This window comes from Saccopteryx leptura, chromosome 4, assembly GCF_036850995.1.
Source record: "Saccopteryx leptura isolate mSacLep1 chromosome 4, mSacLep1_pri_phased_curated, whole genome shotgun sequence".
Classification (NCBI taxonomy): Eukaryota; Metazoa; Chordata; class Mammalia; order Chiroptera; family Emballonuridae; genus Saccopteryx; species Saccopteryx leptura.
The window spans coordinates 48,382,807-48,399,750 of record NC_089506.1 but is presented as its reverse complement, the minus strand read 5'-3'; the positions used below and the strand labels follow the sequence as shown (position 1 = coordinate 48,399,750).

General features: G+C 36.4%; 1 protein-coding gene across 2 annotated transcripts in view; it reads left to right on the top strand.

Annotated features, from left to right (window-relative positions):
• Window positions 1-16,944, top strand: part of PCCA (propionyl-CoA carboxylase subunit alpha) — a 446,596-nt gene that overhangs the window by 255,605 nt on the left and 174,047 nt on the right. For both annotated transcript variants that reach the window (XM_066380610.1, XM_066380609.1), the window contains exons 17-18: window positions 9,558-9,668; window positions 16,735-16,843. In XM_066380610.1, coding sequence (XP_066236707.1) covers window positions 9,558-9,668; window positions 16,735-16,843 — 220 coding nt within the window. The remainder of the gene's footprint in view (window positions 1-9,557; window positions 9,669-16,734; window positions 16,844-16,944) is intronic.

Below are 16,944 nucleotides of genomic sequence, written 5' to 3'. Positions count from 1 at the left end.
TTTCCCTGGATTTGAAATGCCTCTTTATACTACCTTTTATTCCTACTTGACATCTTCGTAATGTGTATGAACAAGATCAAATACTCCCTTCATAAGTCTTTGTGTATCAGAGAACTCTCCCAATACTATTTATGTTCCGCTTGTGGCTATTTCCTATGTGAATTTTACTTTGTAGCAAACATTGTGTACTAGGCTTGGTTTTTCCTACTAGATCACAAGCTTTCCTTCTTTTCCTCCTCTTCCTTCCTTTTCCTCCTCTTCCTTCCTTTTCCTCCTTCTCTTAGCCTTTCCTTGATATGTAATGAACTACTCATGTATACACCTATGAAATCATCACCACATTCAAGATAGTGAACATTTCTTTCACCTCCAAAAGTTTCCTCATGGCCTTTGCAATCCACCGTCTCTCCAACTTGATCCCAGTGTAACCACATGATCTGCTAAAATTTTATATTAATAGGCTCATACAGTGTGCATTATTTTTGGTCTTCTTTAATTCAGCATAATAATTTTGAGATTCATCCTTGTACATATTACTGATTCATTTCTTTTTTATTGCTCTGTAGAATTTTATTGTCTGGACAAACCACACTTTTAAAATTCATTCACCTTTTGGACATTTAATTTTCTAGTTTTTGACTATTGCAAATAAAGCTATTAACCTTTGTGTATAAGTGTTTGTATAGGCTTATGGTTTTATTTTAAGGTGGGGAAATGAATGGTCTGAATCCTATGGTGAATAAATGTTTAACTCACTAAGAAACTGCCATATAGTTCCAAAGTGGATGTATCAATTTATATTCCCACCTCAGGGTATGATACTGCTCACAAAAATTAGGGGATACTTCAAAATAAATATGAAGCTATAAAATATCCCCGAATTTTTGTGAGCAGTGCATTTATTCCACTTGGTATTATCTGTCTCTTAACCTTTAGCCACTTAAATTGGTGTTTGGTAGTATCTTATTGTATTTCTCTGGCAATAATGATATTGAGCATCTTTTCTTATGTTTACTGACCATTTGTATATCTTTTGTTGTGAAATGTAGGTTCAGATCTTTGCTTTTATTTTACTTGGTTTGTTTGTTTATTATGCCATTGTAAACATTCTTTATATATCCTAGATACAGGTTCTTTGTTTGATATATGTGCTGTGAATATTTTATCTCTAGTTGTGGCCTGCCATCTCATTTTTTTTTTTTTTAATAATTTTATTTTTAATGGGGTGACATCAATAAATCAGGATACATATATTCAAAGATAACAAGTCCAGGTTATCTTGTCGTTCAATTATGTTGCATACCCACCACCCAAAGTCAGATTGTCCTCTGTCACCTTCTATCTTGTTTTCTTTGTGCCCCTCCCCACCCCCTTTCCCTCTCCCATTGCCCCCTCCCCCCCGTAACCACCACACTCTTATCAATGTCTCTTAGTTTCACTATTATGTCCCACCTACGTATGGAATAATACAGTTCCTGGTTTTTTCTGATTTACTTATTTCACTTCGTATCATGTTATCAAGATCCCACCATTTTGCTGTAAATGTTCCGACGTCATCATTTCTTATGGCTGAGTAGTATTCCATAGTGTATATGTGCCACATCTTCTTTATCCAGTCATCTATTGACGGGCTTTTTGGTTGTTTCCATGTCCTGGCCACTGTGAACAATGCTGCAATAAACATGGGGCTGCATGTGTCTTTACGTATCAATGTTTCTGAGTTTTTGGGATATATACCCAGTAAAGGGATTGCTGGGTCATAAGGTAGTTCTATTTTCAGTTTTTTGAGGAACCACCATACTTTCTTCCATAATGGTTGTACTACTTTACATTCCCACCAACAGTGTATGAGGGTTCCTTTTTCTCCACATCCTCTCCAACATTTGTTATTACCCAACTTGTTGATAATAGCTAATCTAACAGGGGTGAGGTGGTATCTCATTGTAGTTTTGATTTGCATTTCTCTAATAGCTAAAGAAGATGAGCATCTTTTCATATATCTGTTGGCCATTTGTATTTCTTCCTGGGAGAAGTGTCTATTCATATCCTCTTCCCATTTTTTTATTGGATTGTTTGTTTGTTTGTTGTTGAGTTTTATGAGTTCTTTGTATATTTTGGATATTAGGCCCTTATCTGAGCTGTTGTTTGAAAATATCATTTCCCATTTAGTTGGCTTTCTGTTTATTTTGTTATCAGTTTCTCTTGCTGAGCAAAAACTTCTTAGTCTGATGTAGTCCCATTCATTAATTTTTGCCTTCACTTCTCTTGCCTGTGGAGTCAAATTCATAAAATGCTCTTTAAAACCCAGGTCCATGAGTTGAGTACCTATGTCTTCTTCTATGTACTTAATTGTTTCAGGTCTTATGTTTAGATCTTTGATCCATTTTGAGTTAATTTTTGTACAGGGGGAGAGACTGTAGTCCAGTTTCATTCTTTTGCATGTGGCTTTCCAGTTTTCCCAGCACCATTTATTGAAGAGGCTTTCTTTTCTCCATTGTGTGTTGTTGGCCCCTTTATCAAAAATTATTTGACTATATATATGTGGTTTTATTTCTGGACTTTCTATTCTGTTCCATTGGTCTGATTGTCTATTTTTCTGCCAATACCATGCTGTTTTGATTGTCGTGGCCCTATAATATAGTTTAAAGTCAGGTATTGTAATGCCCCCAGCTTCATTCTTTTTCTTTAGGATTGCTTTGGCTATTCGGGGTTTTTTATAGTTCCATATAAATCTGATGATATTTTGCTCTATTTCTTTAAAAAACGTCATTGGAAGTTTGATGGGAATTGCATTAAATTTGTATATTGCTTTGGGTAATATACCCATCTTGATTATATTTATTCTTCCTAGCCAAGAACAAGGTATATTCTTCCATCTCATTATATCTTTTTCAATTTCCCTTAACAATGGTTTATAGTTTTCATTATATAAGTCCTTTACATTCTTTGTTATGTTTATTCCTAAGTGTTTTATTTTTTTTGTTGCAATCGTGAAGGGGATTATTCTTTTGAGTTCCTTCTCAGTTGTTTCATTGTTGGCATATAGAAAGGCTATTGACTTCTGTATGTTAATTTTGTATCCTGCTACCTTACTGTATTGGCTTATTGTTTCTAGTAGTCTTTTTGTGGATTCTTTGGGGTTTTCGATGTATAGGATCATATCATCTGCAAAAAGTGATACCTTTACTTCTTCTTTTCCGATATGGATGCCTTTTATTTCTTTGTCTTGTCTGATTGCTCTGGCTAGAACCTCTAGTACCACATTAAATAAGAGTGGAGAGAGTGGACAACCCTGTCTTGTTCCTGATTTAAGGGGGAAAACCTTCAGTTTAGTGCCATTTAATATGATGTTAGCTGATGGTTTATCATATATGGCCTTTATCATGTTGAGATATTTTCCTTCTATACCCATTTTGTTGAGAGTCTTAAACATAAAATTGTGTTGTATTTTATCGAAAGCCTTTTCTGCGTCTATTGATAAGATCATGTGGTTTTTGTTTTTTGTTTTGTTGATATGGTGTATTACGTTAACCGTTTTACGTATGTTGAACCATCCTTGAGATTCTGGGGTGAATCCCACTTGATCATGATGTATTATTTTTTTAATATGTTGTTGTATTCGATTTGCTAGTATTTTGTTTAGTATTTTAGCATCTGTATTCATTAGAGATATTGGTCTGTAGTTTTCTTTTTTTGTGCCATCCTTGCCTGGTTTTGGTATGAGGGTTATGTTGGCCTCATAAAATGTGTTTGGAAGTATTGCTTCTTCTTCAATTTTTTGGAAGACTTTGAGTAGAATAGGAACCAAGTCTTCTTTGAATGTTTGATAAAATTCGCTGGTATAGCCGTCAGGGCCTGGACTTTTATTTTTGGGGAGGTTTTTAATGTTTTTTTTCTATTTCTTCTCTACTGATAGGTCTGTTTAGGCTTTCTGCTTCTTCTTGACTCAGTCTAGGAAGGTTGTATTGTTCTAGGAATTTATCCATTTCTTCTAGGTTGTTGAATTTAGTGGCATAAAGTTTTTCATAGTATTCTACAATAATTCTTTGTATATCTACGGTGTCCGTGGTGATTTCTCCTCTTTCATTTTGGATTTTGTTTATATGAGTTCTTTCTCTTTTTTCCTTGGTAAGTCTTGCCAAGGGTTTGTCAATTTTGTTGATCTTTTCAAAGAACCAGCTCCTTGTTCTATTAATTTTTTCTATAGTTTTTCTGTTCTCTAATTCATTTATTTCTGCTCTGATTTTTATTATCTCCTTTCTTCGGTTGGTTTTGGGTTGTCTTTGTTCTTCTTTTTCTAGTTCCTTAAGGTGGGAAGTTAAGTGGTTCACTTGGGCTCTCTCTTGTTTGTTCATATAGGCCTGAAGTGATATGAACTTCCCTCTTATCACTGCTTTTGCTGCATCCCATAGATTCTGATATGTCGTATTGTCATTTTCATTAGTCTGTATATATCTTTTGATCTCTGCACTTATTTCTTCTTTGACCCATTCATTTTTTAAAAGTATGTTGTTTAGTTTCCACATTTTTGTGGGATTTTTTTCCTCTTTTTTGCAGTTGAATTCTAGTTTCAAGGCTTTATGATCAGAAAATATGCTTGGTACAACTTCAGTTTTTCTGAATTTGCTGATGTTGTTTTTGTGTCCCAACATATGGTCAATTCTTGAGAATGATCCATGTACACTGGAGAAAAATGTATACTCAGTCACTTTGGGATGAAATGTCCTGTAGATGTCTATCATATCCAGGTGCTCTAGTGTTTTGTTTAAGGCCACTATGTCTTTGTTGATTCTCTGTTTGGATGACCGATCTAGAGCCGTCAGCGGTGTATTGAGGTCTCCAAGTATGATTGTGTTTTTGTCAGTTTTTGTTTTAAGATCAATAAGTAGCTGTCTTATATATTTTGGTGCTCCTTGGTTTGGTGCATATATATTAAGAATTGTTATGTCTTCTTGATTCAGTGTCCCCTTAGCCATTATGAAATGGCCATTTTTGTCTCTGAGTACTTTTGTTGTCTTGTAGTCAGCATTATCCGATATGAGTATTGCTACACCTGCTTTTTTTTGGATGTTATTTGCTTGGAGTATTGTTTTCCAGCCTTTCACTTTGAATTTGTTTTTATCCTTGTTATTTAGATGAGTTTCCTGTAGGCAGCATACAGTTGGATTTTCTTTTTTAATCCATTCTGCTACTCTCTGCCTTTTTATTGGTGAGTTTAATCCGTTTACATTTAGTGTAATTATTGATACTTGTGAGTTCCCTATTGCCATTTTATATCTTGCTTTCTGTTAGTTTTGTGTCTTGTTTAATCCTTCTCTTTTGTTTTTCTATCTTTTGTTTTTATTTGGTTGTATTCCATACATCTTTCCTCTGTTGCTATCTTTTTTATCTCATGTGCTTCTGTGGTGGTTTTTTCAATGGTGGTTACCTTTGAGTAATGAAAAGGGTCCCTACCCTGTTCATTGTAGCGAACTATTTTGTGAGTACTTTTGCACTCCATCGTCCTTTGCTATTGTTAATTTCCATCTTCTCCCCCTCTTTCTTTTTGTTGTTGTCACAGTTTAAATTTGGTTTTATTGTGTTCTTCTTGGAGCTTTTACTTGTGGCTCTGTTTTTTTTTGTTCTTTGTATCTGATTGGAGAACCCCCTTTAGTAATTCCTGGAGTGGGGGTTTTCTGATGATAAATTCCCTCATCTTTTCTGTATCTGTGAATGTTTTTATTTCTCCTTCATATTTGAAGGATAGCTTTGATGGGTATAGTATTTGTGGCTGAAAGTTCCTCTCTTTCAGGACTTTAAATATTGGGGTCCACTCTCTTCTAGCTTGTAGAGTTTCTGCTGAGAAATCTGATGATAATCTAATGGGCCTTCCTTTATATGTTGTATTCTTCTTTTCCCTGGCTGCCTTGAGAATTTTTTCTTTGCTGTTGGTTTGTGTCAATTTCATTATGATATGCCTTGGAGTAGGTTTGTTGGGGTTAAGAAAACTCAGAGTTCTCTTTGCTTCTTGAACTTGAGGCTTTAGTTCTTTCCACAGGCTTGGGAAGTTCTCATCTATTATTTGTTTGAGTATGTTCTCCATTCCATTTTCTCTCTCTTCTCCCTCTGATATACCTATTATTCTTATGTTATTCTTTTTGATGGAGTCAGATAATTCTTGTAGGGCTATCTCATTTTTTTTTAAATTTTTGAGTCTCTTTCTTCTTCTCTCTGTTGTGCCTCAAGTTGCTTGTCTTCTATTTCACTAATCCTCTCTTCTATCTGACCTGTTCTATTAGCTAAGCTTGTTACTTTGTTTTTCAGCTCGTGAATTGAGTTTTTCATCTCTGTTTGATTTGTTTTTATAGTTTCAATTTCCTTGGACATATATTCTTTGTGTTCATTGAGTTGTTTTCTGAGCTCTCTAAAATGCCTTTCTGTGTTTTCTTGTATATCTCGGAGGATTTTTAGGATTTCTATCTTGAATTCTCTGTCATTTAGCTCCAAGGTTTCCAATATATTAAATTTTTTCTCCATAGATTTTTCCTCATCTAGCTGTGTTACCTCTCTTTCTTTTGTATCCATGATATTCGATTTTCTCTTCCTTAATGGCATCTGAGGGTGATTTTGTTGATAGTATTTATGAGATTTAATAAAGAATAAAAAGTTAAAAAAATAATAAAAAAATAAAAATAAAAAAAATAAAAAATCGAAAAGAGTTGTTTTTTTTTTTTTAAATTAATAATGAAATAGAGAAAAATAAAATAAAATAAAATTTTTTTAAAAAGGAAATTATTCCCCCCCTCCTTTTTTCCTCTCCTCTCCTCTCCCCTTTTTCTTGAGAAAATCTTGTGGTGAACTGTGAATTATAACAAACAATGCCTGTGATGGAGGGCCTGAATTGGGGAAAAGTAATAAAGGGGCAAAAAAAAAAAAAAAAAAAAAAAGAGCGTATGGACCCACAAAAAGCAAATAAGGAAAAAATTTGGGTCAAGAATAAAATGATTTGCTTTTAGGTGTTGGTTGTCTAAGAGTTATGACGAGAGGAATAAGAGGAAAATGGAAAAATGGTGGGACAAATTAAAAAATTACTATTGTATTTAGTGGAACAAGAACTAGATAAAATGGAGAGCCAGGGATGGGAGCACTGCTAGTGAGTTGAAAAGGTGAAGTAAAAACCCCCCAAAATGCCACAAACATAAGTTTGAGTCCCAGATAAGATAATTTGTTTGTTATTGAGGTTTGAATGAGAGGAGATGTAAAGGAGAAAGGAAGAAACTAATATAGAGGGAGAAAAGAGAGAGAGAGAGAGAAAAAAAAAGAGGGAACCACTAAAAGAAGAAAAAAGAAAGGAGAGAGAGAGAGAGAGAGTTAAGGGTTTTGGAGTGCAACCCTCATAGAGAGAAAGGAAGAGAAGAGAAAAGATAATGGGAGATGTAACACTTATGGGTAGTGTAGTTCAAGGAGAGGAGAGAGTAAGACCGGCAGAGAGTTAATCGACCAAATTGGAGGAGGAAAAAAAGTATCAAGAATGAAGATAAGAGAAACAAACGAACAAATATAATAAAATGGGATAGGTTATAAAGTCTGCAGATTATTCTTGATTTTGAGAGGTTATCTTCTTGCTTTTTCTTTTCTGTCCCTCTTCCTGGTCGGTGACTCTGTACCCCGGGTTCTGCCCCTTTGGCACGCTCAGGTAGAGGTTTGCAGTTGATAAGTCTCTATGGCAATGTCATGTATTGTGCTTTAGTCTCGTTGGCAGTCGAGGCTCATTAGCATTTATAGGCTCTGACAGTGAGAGAGTCCGTGTTGCTGGAGCCTTTCTCCTAGTCTTTCCTTCCTCAATTAGTAGCCTGATAATCCAGCTATGGGGTTGCTGCTGCCTCTGCCTGGATAGTAAGAGGCTCAAAGAGCTGGCAACTCCCCACTCTATTTCCACTCAGCACAGGGCTCTGGGTAAGGCTCAGTCAGTCAGAGCTGCTAGCATAATCAGGCGGGCTTTCCGCCCACTCAAAGACCTCTGGCTCTGTCTGCCACTCTGTCCGGTAACACAGGCGGGCGCCCACTTCCGGGGCGCTTGGAGGAAACTCTCTCTCACTGGCTGCGCGCGCAGACCAGGATATCCGGCCAGCAGTCTCACGCTCTGAGTGAAACCCCCAACCGCAGGGAAAAGTTGCAGCGTTGGAACTGAGTCTCGCTCCGTCCCCGTGCGCGGCCTTTGCAAGGCGCTGGGGCAGCCTGAGATTCCGCTTTGGCCCACACAAAGGCCCCTGACTCTGCCCCTCTGTGCGATAACACGGGCGTGCACTGCCGAGGCACTCGGAGGAATCTCTCATTCACTATCTGCGCGCGCAACCCAGGATATGAGGCCGGCTGCGTTTCCCTCTGAGTTAAACCCCCTCCAGCACGGAAAATCTCCACTGTTGGAATTAGTTCTCACTCCCTCCCGTGCGTGGCTTTCCCAGGGCGCTGGGGCTGCCCAGAGACTCTGCCCTCGGCCCACAGAAAGGCCTCTGACCCTGCCTCTCCGTGGGGCAACACGAGCACCCACTCTTGGGGCCTAGGAAGAAATCTCTCGCCCACTAACTGTGCGCACGCCGACCAGGAGACTGGGTAAAATGGCCGCCCCGCTTGTCTTTCTTTGTTTGGGTTTGGCGCGAGTGTTAGCTTGTATTGCCCGGGTTGCCACAGGATCAGTTTTTCCTCGGCTTGGATCTCCGTGCCACAGCCTGGTTCGGCCATTTGTGCCGCGGCCTGGATCTATTCACCCCCTTTGCCCGCCTCAGTTTCTATATTCACAGTTACCAGAGAAAGCCGCCCTGTTTAGGTTAGTGAGGAAGGCGGAGCATTTCTTACTCCCTATTTCCTTCGGGGTTTGGTTATATATTTAGCCAATTTTTCACTCGACCATACCTTTGGGTGTATTGCGAAGCATCTGGAGGCTCCAAGTATAGGTTTTTCTGTTTCTGGTTGAAGATCTTGTTGAGTTTTGGGGGAGATTTATCGGTATCGCTTCCTACCCTGCCATTACTCTGACGTCATCTTCACCATCTCATTTTTTAAACTATATCCTTTAAAGAATAAATGTATATTTTGATAAAGTTCAACTTGTCAATATTTTCATTATTTTTGGTTTTTGTGTACTAAGAGTCTGTTGTTTACTTCATAGTAACAGGTTTTTTGCTTGTATTTTCTTCTACTGTGTCTTATACTTTTGTGTTTTATATTTTATGATTCAACTTGAGTTAATTTTTGTGTATGGCATGAGTTAGGGTTGAGGTTCATTTACTTTTTTCCTCTAAATAGGTATATTGTTATTCTACCCTTTATTGAAAAGATATTTATTTCTCCATTGAATTGATTTAGTAATCACCAGATTTTTAAGTTTACATTTAGAGTTTTATTTCTACCTCAAGTTCAGAATCTTTTGTTGTCACTTGAAGTGAAGGAGATGAGTGATCCTGCATTGTTCTTGCTAGTTATAGGAAACTGGTGATAAATTTCTTTTGATAATAAGAATTATATTTTTAATTGACCGATTTTTCTCCAATTCAATCTGATAATCATTTTATTTTTAGGTGTTACACATAATATTGCATTACTTCGAGAGGTGATAATCAACTCACGCTTTGTAAAAGGAGACATCAACACTAAATTTCTTTCTGATGTATATCCTGATGGTTTTAAAGGTTCGTATGCATTGAAGTCTTTTAATGTATTAAAGTTACTATTTTTTATTCTTATTGTAATGCATATTTTTTATTTTGAAAGTAAGGCCTATTATACTTGATTTATTAACATACTACAGTATTCTAGACTATTGACAGTTATAATTTTGTGTATTCATAAGTAATTCATGAATGTGTAATAATCTATAATTTTGTTGAGTGAGGAGTTAAACTGTGTGGAATGTTTAATCTAGTTAAACAAAACTGAAAATAGAACTACCTTATGACCCAGCAATCCCTCTACTGAGTATATACCCCCAACACTCAGAAACATTGATACGTAAAGACACATGCAGCCCCATGTTCATTGCAGCATTGTTCACAGTGGCCAGGACATGGAAACAACGAAAAAGCCCATCAATAGATGACTGGATAAAGAAGATGTGGCACATATACACTATGGAATACTACTCAGCCATAAGAAATGATGATATCGGATCATCTAATCTAGTTTTGAAGCAAAACATATCGGCAGAGCATTAGCCTCCCTTATTTTCTGATTTCTGAAAGTCAATTCAGATTTATTTTCCCTGCTGGTATGGGTATATGCAGAAACTCTTCTTTAATAATTAAAATTATACATTTATGAAAATTAGCACTGGAAATTTCAAAATAATAGATGCTATTTTTGTTAATGGAAATAAAGATGTCTAAGGAGAGTGTGGTTTGCATTCAGAAGAATTGGTTTTGAGTTAAATAATGAGTAGAATGTGAAATTTAGTACTATAAAGTTATCAGTAAGTGTTTCCAGTCATAGGAAAACTCATCAGAGGAGAGTCAGAGAAAAGCCCTTAGTGAACATTGAAAACATGTTTAACATGATATTAAGAAACCAAGAAGGCTTACATGAGACTTAGTAGAAATGTTGTTATTCAGGTGCAAGCAAGAAGCCTTTACATATATTTCTAATGAACTTGGGGATATACAAAGATTAGATATTCTTCTGCAAATATCAAGTGTTCCTTATATCAATTTAAAGTGATTTAGTAGATAAATTGTCTCAGTCATTTTGAAAACTGTATATAGATTCAGGTCAAATTCATGTAGTTCAACTATTGGTTACATTTACAAACAATTCTTTACCACAGAATTTACAGTACAGAATTTTCATAAGACTAAATGGTGATTATCAATTTGACTGTTTTTTTTTTTTAATAATTTTATTTTTTTAATGGGGCAACATCAATAAATCAGGATACATATATTCAAAGATAACATGTCCAGGTTATCTTGTTGTTCAATTATGTTGCATACCCATCACCCAAAGTCAGATTGTCCTCTGTCACCTTCTATCTAGTTTTCTTTGTGCCCCTCCCCCTTTCCCCTCTCCCTCTTCCCCCTCCCCCCATAACCACCACACTCTTATCAATATCTCTTAGTCTCACTTTTATGTCTCACCTATGTATGGAATAATGCAGTTCCTGGTTTTTTCTGATTTACTTATTTCACTTCGTATAATGTTATCAAGATCCCACCATTTTGCTGTAAATGATCCGATATCATCATTTCTTATGGCTGAGTAGTATTCCATAGTGTTTATGTGCCACATCTTCTTTATCCAGTCATCTATTGATGGGCTTTTTGGTTGTTTCCATGTCCTGGCCACTGTGAACAATGCTGCAGCGAACATGGGGCTGCATGTGTCTTTACGTATCAATGTTTCTGAGTTTTGGGGGTATATACTCAGTAGAGGGATTGCTGGGTCATAAGGTAGTTCTATTTTCAGTTTTTTGAGGAACCACCATACTTTCCTCCATAATGGTTGTACTACTTTACATTCCCACCAACAGTGTATGAGGGTTCCTTTTTCTCCACAGCCTCTCCAACATTTGCTATTACCTATCTTGTTAATAATAGCTAATCTAACAGGTGTGAGGTGGTATCTCATTGCCGTTTTGATTTGCATTTCTCTAATAACTAAAGAAGATGAGCATCTTTTCATATATCTGTTGTCCATTTGTATTTCTTCCTGGGAGAAGTGTCTGTTCATTTGACTGTTTTTTTTTAAAGCTTTTGTGTTATAGAGTTGGTTTTATTATTAGTAGCAAGAGAAATGAATTTTATTTTATGTAGGAACTTAAATATAAAGACTAATGTGTGTTCAGGCTCTTTTTCCTGAGTTTTAAAACTTTTATAAATATAAAATGCAACCATATATGATTGCAGTTTTATACTTGCCTTATTATTTCATTAATATCTAACTATTTTTCATGAAGCCAAAAACCACTCATGTTACTGCTTCTTATTGCATCCCTAGCATCTACACAAACTCTAATTTCTGCCAGGATTTCCAGGTGCTTTCATGTCTACCTAGCTGATGCACCTGTGAAGGTGATATGACATGGAACAGTAGGCAGGAGACAACGGGCAAAACTTCAGGGAACCTTTAGAGCAAACATACTGTATATGTGCATGGATTCTTATACATACAGACACACATTTATATGTGTGTAAATATATAAATTATATATGACATTGTATCCCATTATCATAGAGAAGAAAATAGAGGATTTAAAATTTCTTTTTTTTTTTTTCCTTCAGTGACAGAGAGAGAGTCAGAGAGAGAAATAGACAGGGACAGCCAGACAGGAACGGAGAGATGAGAAGCATCAATCATTAGTTTTTCGTTGCGCATTGCGACACCTTCGTTGTTCATTGACCGCGGGCCTTCAGCAGACTGAGTAACCCCTTGCTCGAGCCAGTGACCTTGGGTCCAAGCTGGTGAGCTTTTGCTCAAACCAGATGAGCCTGTGCTCAAGCTGGCGAACTCAGGGTCTCTAACCTGGGTCCTTCCTCATCCCAGTCCGACGCTCTATCTACTGCGCCACTGCCTGGTCAGGCAGGATTTAAAATTTCTAATGTGAGTTGTTACTATATGCTGTACATAACATAACAGTTATGTTCCACATTTTTAAGGAAACTCAGAAATTTACCTAGCACCTAATGTTGTAGTTTTCTGTGATAAACTTAACATATTACATTGCTTTTTTTGATAGGAAATTATCAGCATTGACAGTGTAACTCTGTTTATTATACTCATGTAAGAGAGGAACATATTTTTAAGTTATTAGAATGACCTTTAGCAACTTTTAGTCTCAGCTTTCATTTTACATGTGAGGAAGCACAGAGAGATTAAGTCTGAAAACCAGTAATGTGATAAAAGCCAGAAATTGAATTTAGAGCTTTCAACCTTTCTTTTAGTACTCGTTTAATTGTGCTAGGATTCAAAGTCATCATCACAGAAGTTTTCAGAGTATGCTGTATGCTGTTGTGTTGCCTGTAAGGACTTTAAAGTACACACCTGTATTTACCGTTCTTCATGTTTGCCTCTTATTTCCTCTATTATTTTCATGTCAGTTCTTTCTTCTCTGAATGGCTACTATCTCTTGTTCTTCATCTTCAGTTTATTGTTTCTTTCCCCCTATTTTCTCCCAGTGCAGGTCTTAGATATATTAAACTGTGTCATTTTGATTGTTTGATGTATGTGCCTGAAAGAGCAGCAGGAAGTGGCAACTGAAGTTAATCCAGGATCTTCTCCATATGTTTGAGGCTGGGTCATTTTGCCCCTTTGGGATTACCCATCTGCTTCCCATCTGTCCAGCTATCCTAGGCACTATGCATAGGCAAGTGCCTGTTTTTATAACTGCATAGAAATTTTGTATTATGTATGTTTATTATCCCAAGTTTATTTGTAGACTAGGACAGTGTTACTAAAGGTTCTTAGATTGAACTTTGAAATGATTGTGTCTACATTTTAAAAATAAAATACACCAGAATTTGTTCTCATGTCAACTTAATATGTTCTGATGTTGCAAAGCTATTTTCCTTTGATTACAAAAATAAGTGGAAAATGGGGAAGAAGGTATTTTGAGTCTGAAAGGGAAAATGAGAAAACATTTTAAGAACTATAATGTCAGTAGGCCTGTAATGAACATTTTAGACTTATTTCTCTGCATTACTATACTTCAATCACCAACCTTATCAAAAGAAATTATCAAAATTATCTTTCTCTTCTGAAAAGTTGCAGAATTTTAATAGAAATTTGATTGAAATTAAAAATACCATTAATTACACTTCTTTTTTTTCCTCACTGAATTTAGTCAAATAGTTTTTTACCTTTAAGAGTGGTACTGTGATGCATGGACTTAAGTGTGGCCTTTAAAAACCGTCGTTTAAATCATTCAACAAATAATAGATATAAACTTTAGAAGAAAATCAAAGACGAATAATATATTTTTCCTGTTCTTTAGGAATTTGCATCACAAGATAAATAAACATACAAAGAACTAATTACAGGACAGACTAAAATAAGTGCTAAGGAAAGGATAAGCAAAGTAGCTTGAGGGTGAAAAATAAAGAAACCAGTTCGGATTTAGGGAATCAGACTGACTTCAAGGACAGGGTAGCATTTCCAGGCGTGGCCAACAGTTTTTGCTCCCAGGCCAGATTAGAAAGAAAACTTTTTTCACGGGCCAGACGAAATATTAAAATTAAAAATGTTATATGAAAAAACAATTCGTTTAAGTAAACAAAATTTTATTATGTAAATTGTTTATGAATAAATATAAGTAATTTAGTACAACAAATTAACAAAAAAACTAATGTGATGTTTTGAGGTGCTTTGCATCGCCTATCATTTTTTTAATATCTGGTTCTATACTTGTAGTAGCTATTCTTAACACAGCCTCCAAATGTAAATCATCCAATCTTGATTTTGTTGTACTTTTACTTAGATTCATTAAAGAAAAAGTTTGTTCACAAATATAAGTTGAGGTGAAGATTACTAAATATTCCTTGGCAAGTTTCTTTAAATTTCCATATTTTCCATTATTCAATTGCTTATAAAAATTGCACAGATGAGTACAAAAGTTGTAAATCTTTATAATGGAATATTTAAAAAAAAAAAAAAGAAGTATCGCGAATCCATTCGACTAATTATTGGAAGTTAACCCTAAATACGCAGAATTCTTTTCCGCGTGTCACTATCTTCTTAAATATCTCGATTTCCAATCAAAGACGCTTCTGTTTCTGAGTAGCTGAGATTTTAACTTTCATTGTTGTACAATGGTTAGATATCGTAGTTTATGTATAATGATTTAAAAGTACCACTTGTTTCATTTCCACAGTGCGTCGTGCAGAGAATATTAAATATTTAACCGTGGGCCAGATAAACTCATTATGCGGGTCGATTCGGCCTGCGGGCCGTATGTTGACCAGGCCTGATTTAGACCTTTGAAACACCTTTCCAAGGACTCTGTTCCACAGGCTCTAGAGCCAACGTACACCTTGGGAGAACCACTGTACACACCTCCTCCTAGTCCATCCTCTTTGAGAAAATGTTGGAAGTTTGAAATTGCCCTGGAGAAAGTATTCACACTAAGGAGCCAGGCAGACGCTGCGCACTGGAGCATCACTGGGCTGTCCCCTCTCTTCAGTTTCATGAAACACTGCTCCTTTGTTTCACGGAGCACCTTCCCATAGAAAAGTGGGTTTCAGATCTGGAAAGTATCTGTGTCCTAACTATGAATATTTTTATTTCTATTGTAAATGAATTTTTAAATTATTCAGATGCCTCATTTCTTTCAAATGAATTTAAATAATTATTTGAATGTGTGTGTGAATTTTACAAGTAGCATTCAAATTCCCATACTGTATCACTTAATACTCTTCCATCTGTGTATAGTGCTGTGTGCTGTGGTAAATCAACAGTGTTAGAAATTGCGGTGAGATCACAGCTCTTAAGGAGCATATTAACCTGCAGATGCTGAAGTATCAAATCCTGCCTTGACTCAGACACTTTTTTCTTCTTAATTTTTTTCATTGATTTCAGAGAGAGAGAGAGAGAGAGAGAGAGGGAGAGAATCAACTCATTGTTCCATGTAGTTGTTTCATGTAGTTGTGCACTTACTGATTGCTCCTTGTATGTGTTCTGACTAGGGATCAAACCCATGACCTTGGTGCACCTGGATGACGCTCTATTCATTAAGCCACCCAGCCTGGGCCTACGCACACACTTCTTGAAGAATTACACAAATAGAGCAGATTTCCCTGCTGCACAAGACGTAGCCAGACCAGGGAGCCTTCCTAAGCTTTGTTAGACCACTGTCCCTAGGTCTACTGTATTATGTTAGGATTTAAAGAAAGGGAGAGAGAGAGAGATTGGTTGACTGATTTTACTAATAGGTTTGGTTGTTTGTTTATTTGTTTGTTTTTGCGTGTGTGTGACAGAGACAGAGAGAAACAGAGAGGGACAGAAAGGGACAGACAGGAAGGGAGAGAGATGAGAAGCATCAATTCTTCGCTGCAGCACCTTAGTTGTTCATTGCTTTCTCATATGTGCCTTAACTGGGGGCTACAGAAGACAGAGTGACCCCTTGCTCAAACCAGCGACCTTGGACTCAAGCTGGTGAGCTCTGCTCAAATCAGATGAGCCCACGCTCAAACCATTGACCTGGGGGTTTCGAATCTAGGTCCTCTGCATCTCAGTCCAATGCTCTATCCACTGTGCCACTGCCTGGTCAGGTGGCTGGTTTGATTGAGATTCAAACCCTGACTCCACACAGGAATATCACACCTGTATTTTCCTTTAATCCTTCACTGCAAAACATGGCCTAGCCAGTGTCCTTGACCAACAACACTTCTTTTCTGCTTTTCCTATATTCTTTGCTTAAAAGTAAAATTGGGGAGAGGAGTGATAAGAAGATATGAGGAGTCTTAATTTTTTTCTTAAAGATCTGAGTATGGGTTTTTATTTGTAATTATTTTATTCTGTGCATGCTTGATATCTTTTTTTCCTGAAATCAGACTATAAACTTCCAGTGAGCAGAGTATTTTGTGTCATTTGAACAATCTTGCTCTCTTCCATTCCCCCAGCAGGCTGCAGTGTCAGATACAATACCAGCTCTATAATGGATGCCTGATAACATACCTGTATGAATGACTCATAATTCTAAAAGATAGAAGAATAGATGTTAACATTATGTGTGTATCTGATCGATCAATTGATTGATTGATTGATTTCTCTCAGGACACAAGTTAACAGAGAATGAGAAAAAGCAGTTATTGGCAACAGCAGCATCATTGTTTGTGGCATTCCAATTAAGAGCACAACATTTTCAAGAACATGAAAATTCAAGGTATGTTAGATCATTTAAAACAGAATATGGAACAGAAAAATATTGATTATCTAATCTACTTAGGAAATTGCTAATAAAATATCTGGCTGATTGCTATTGTG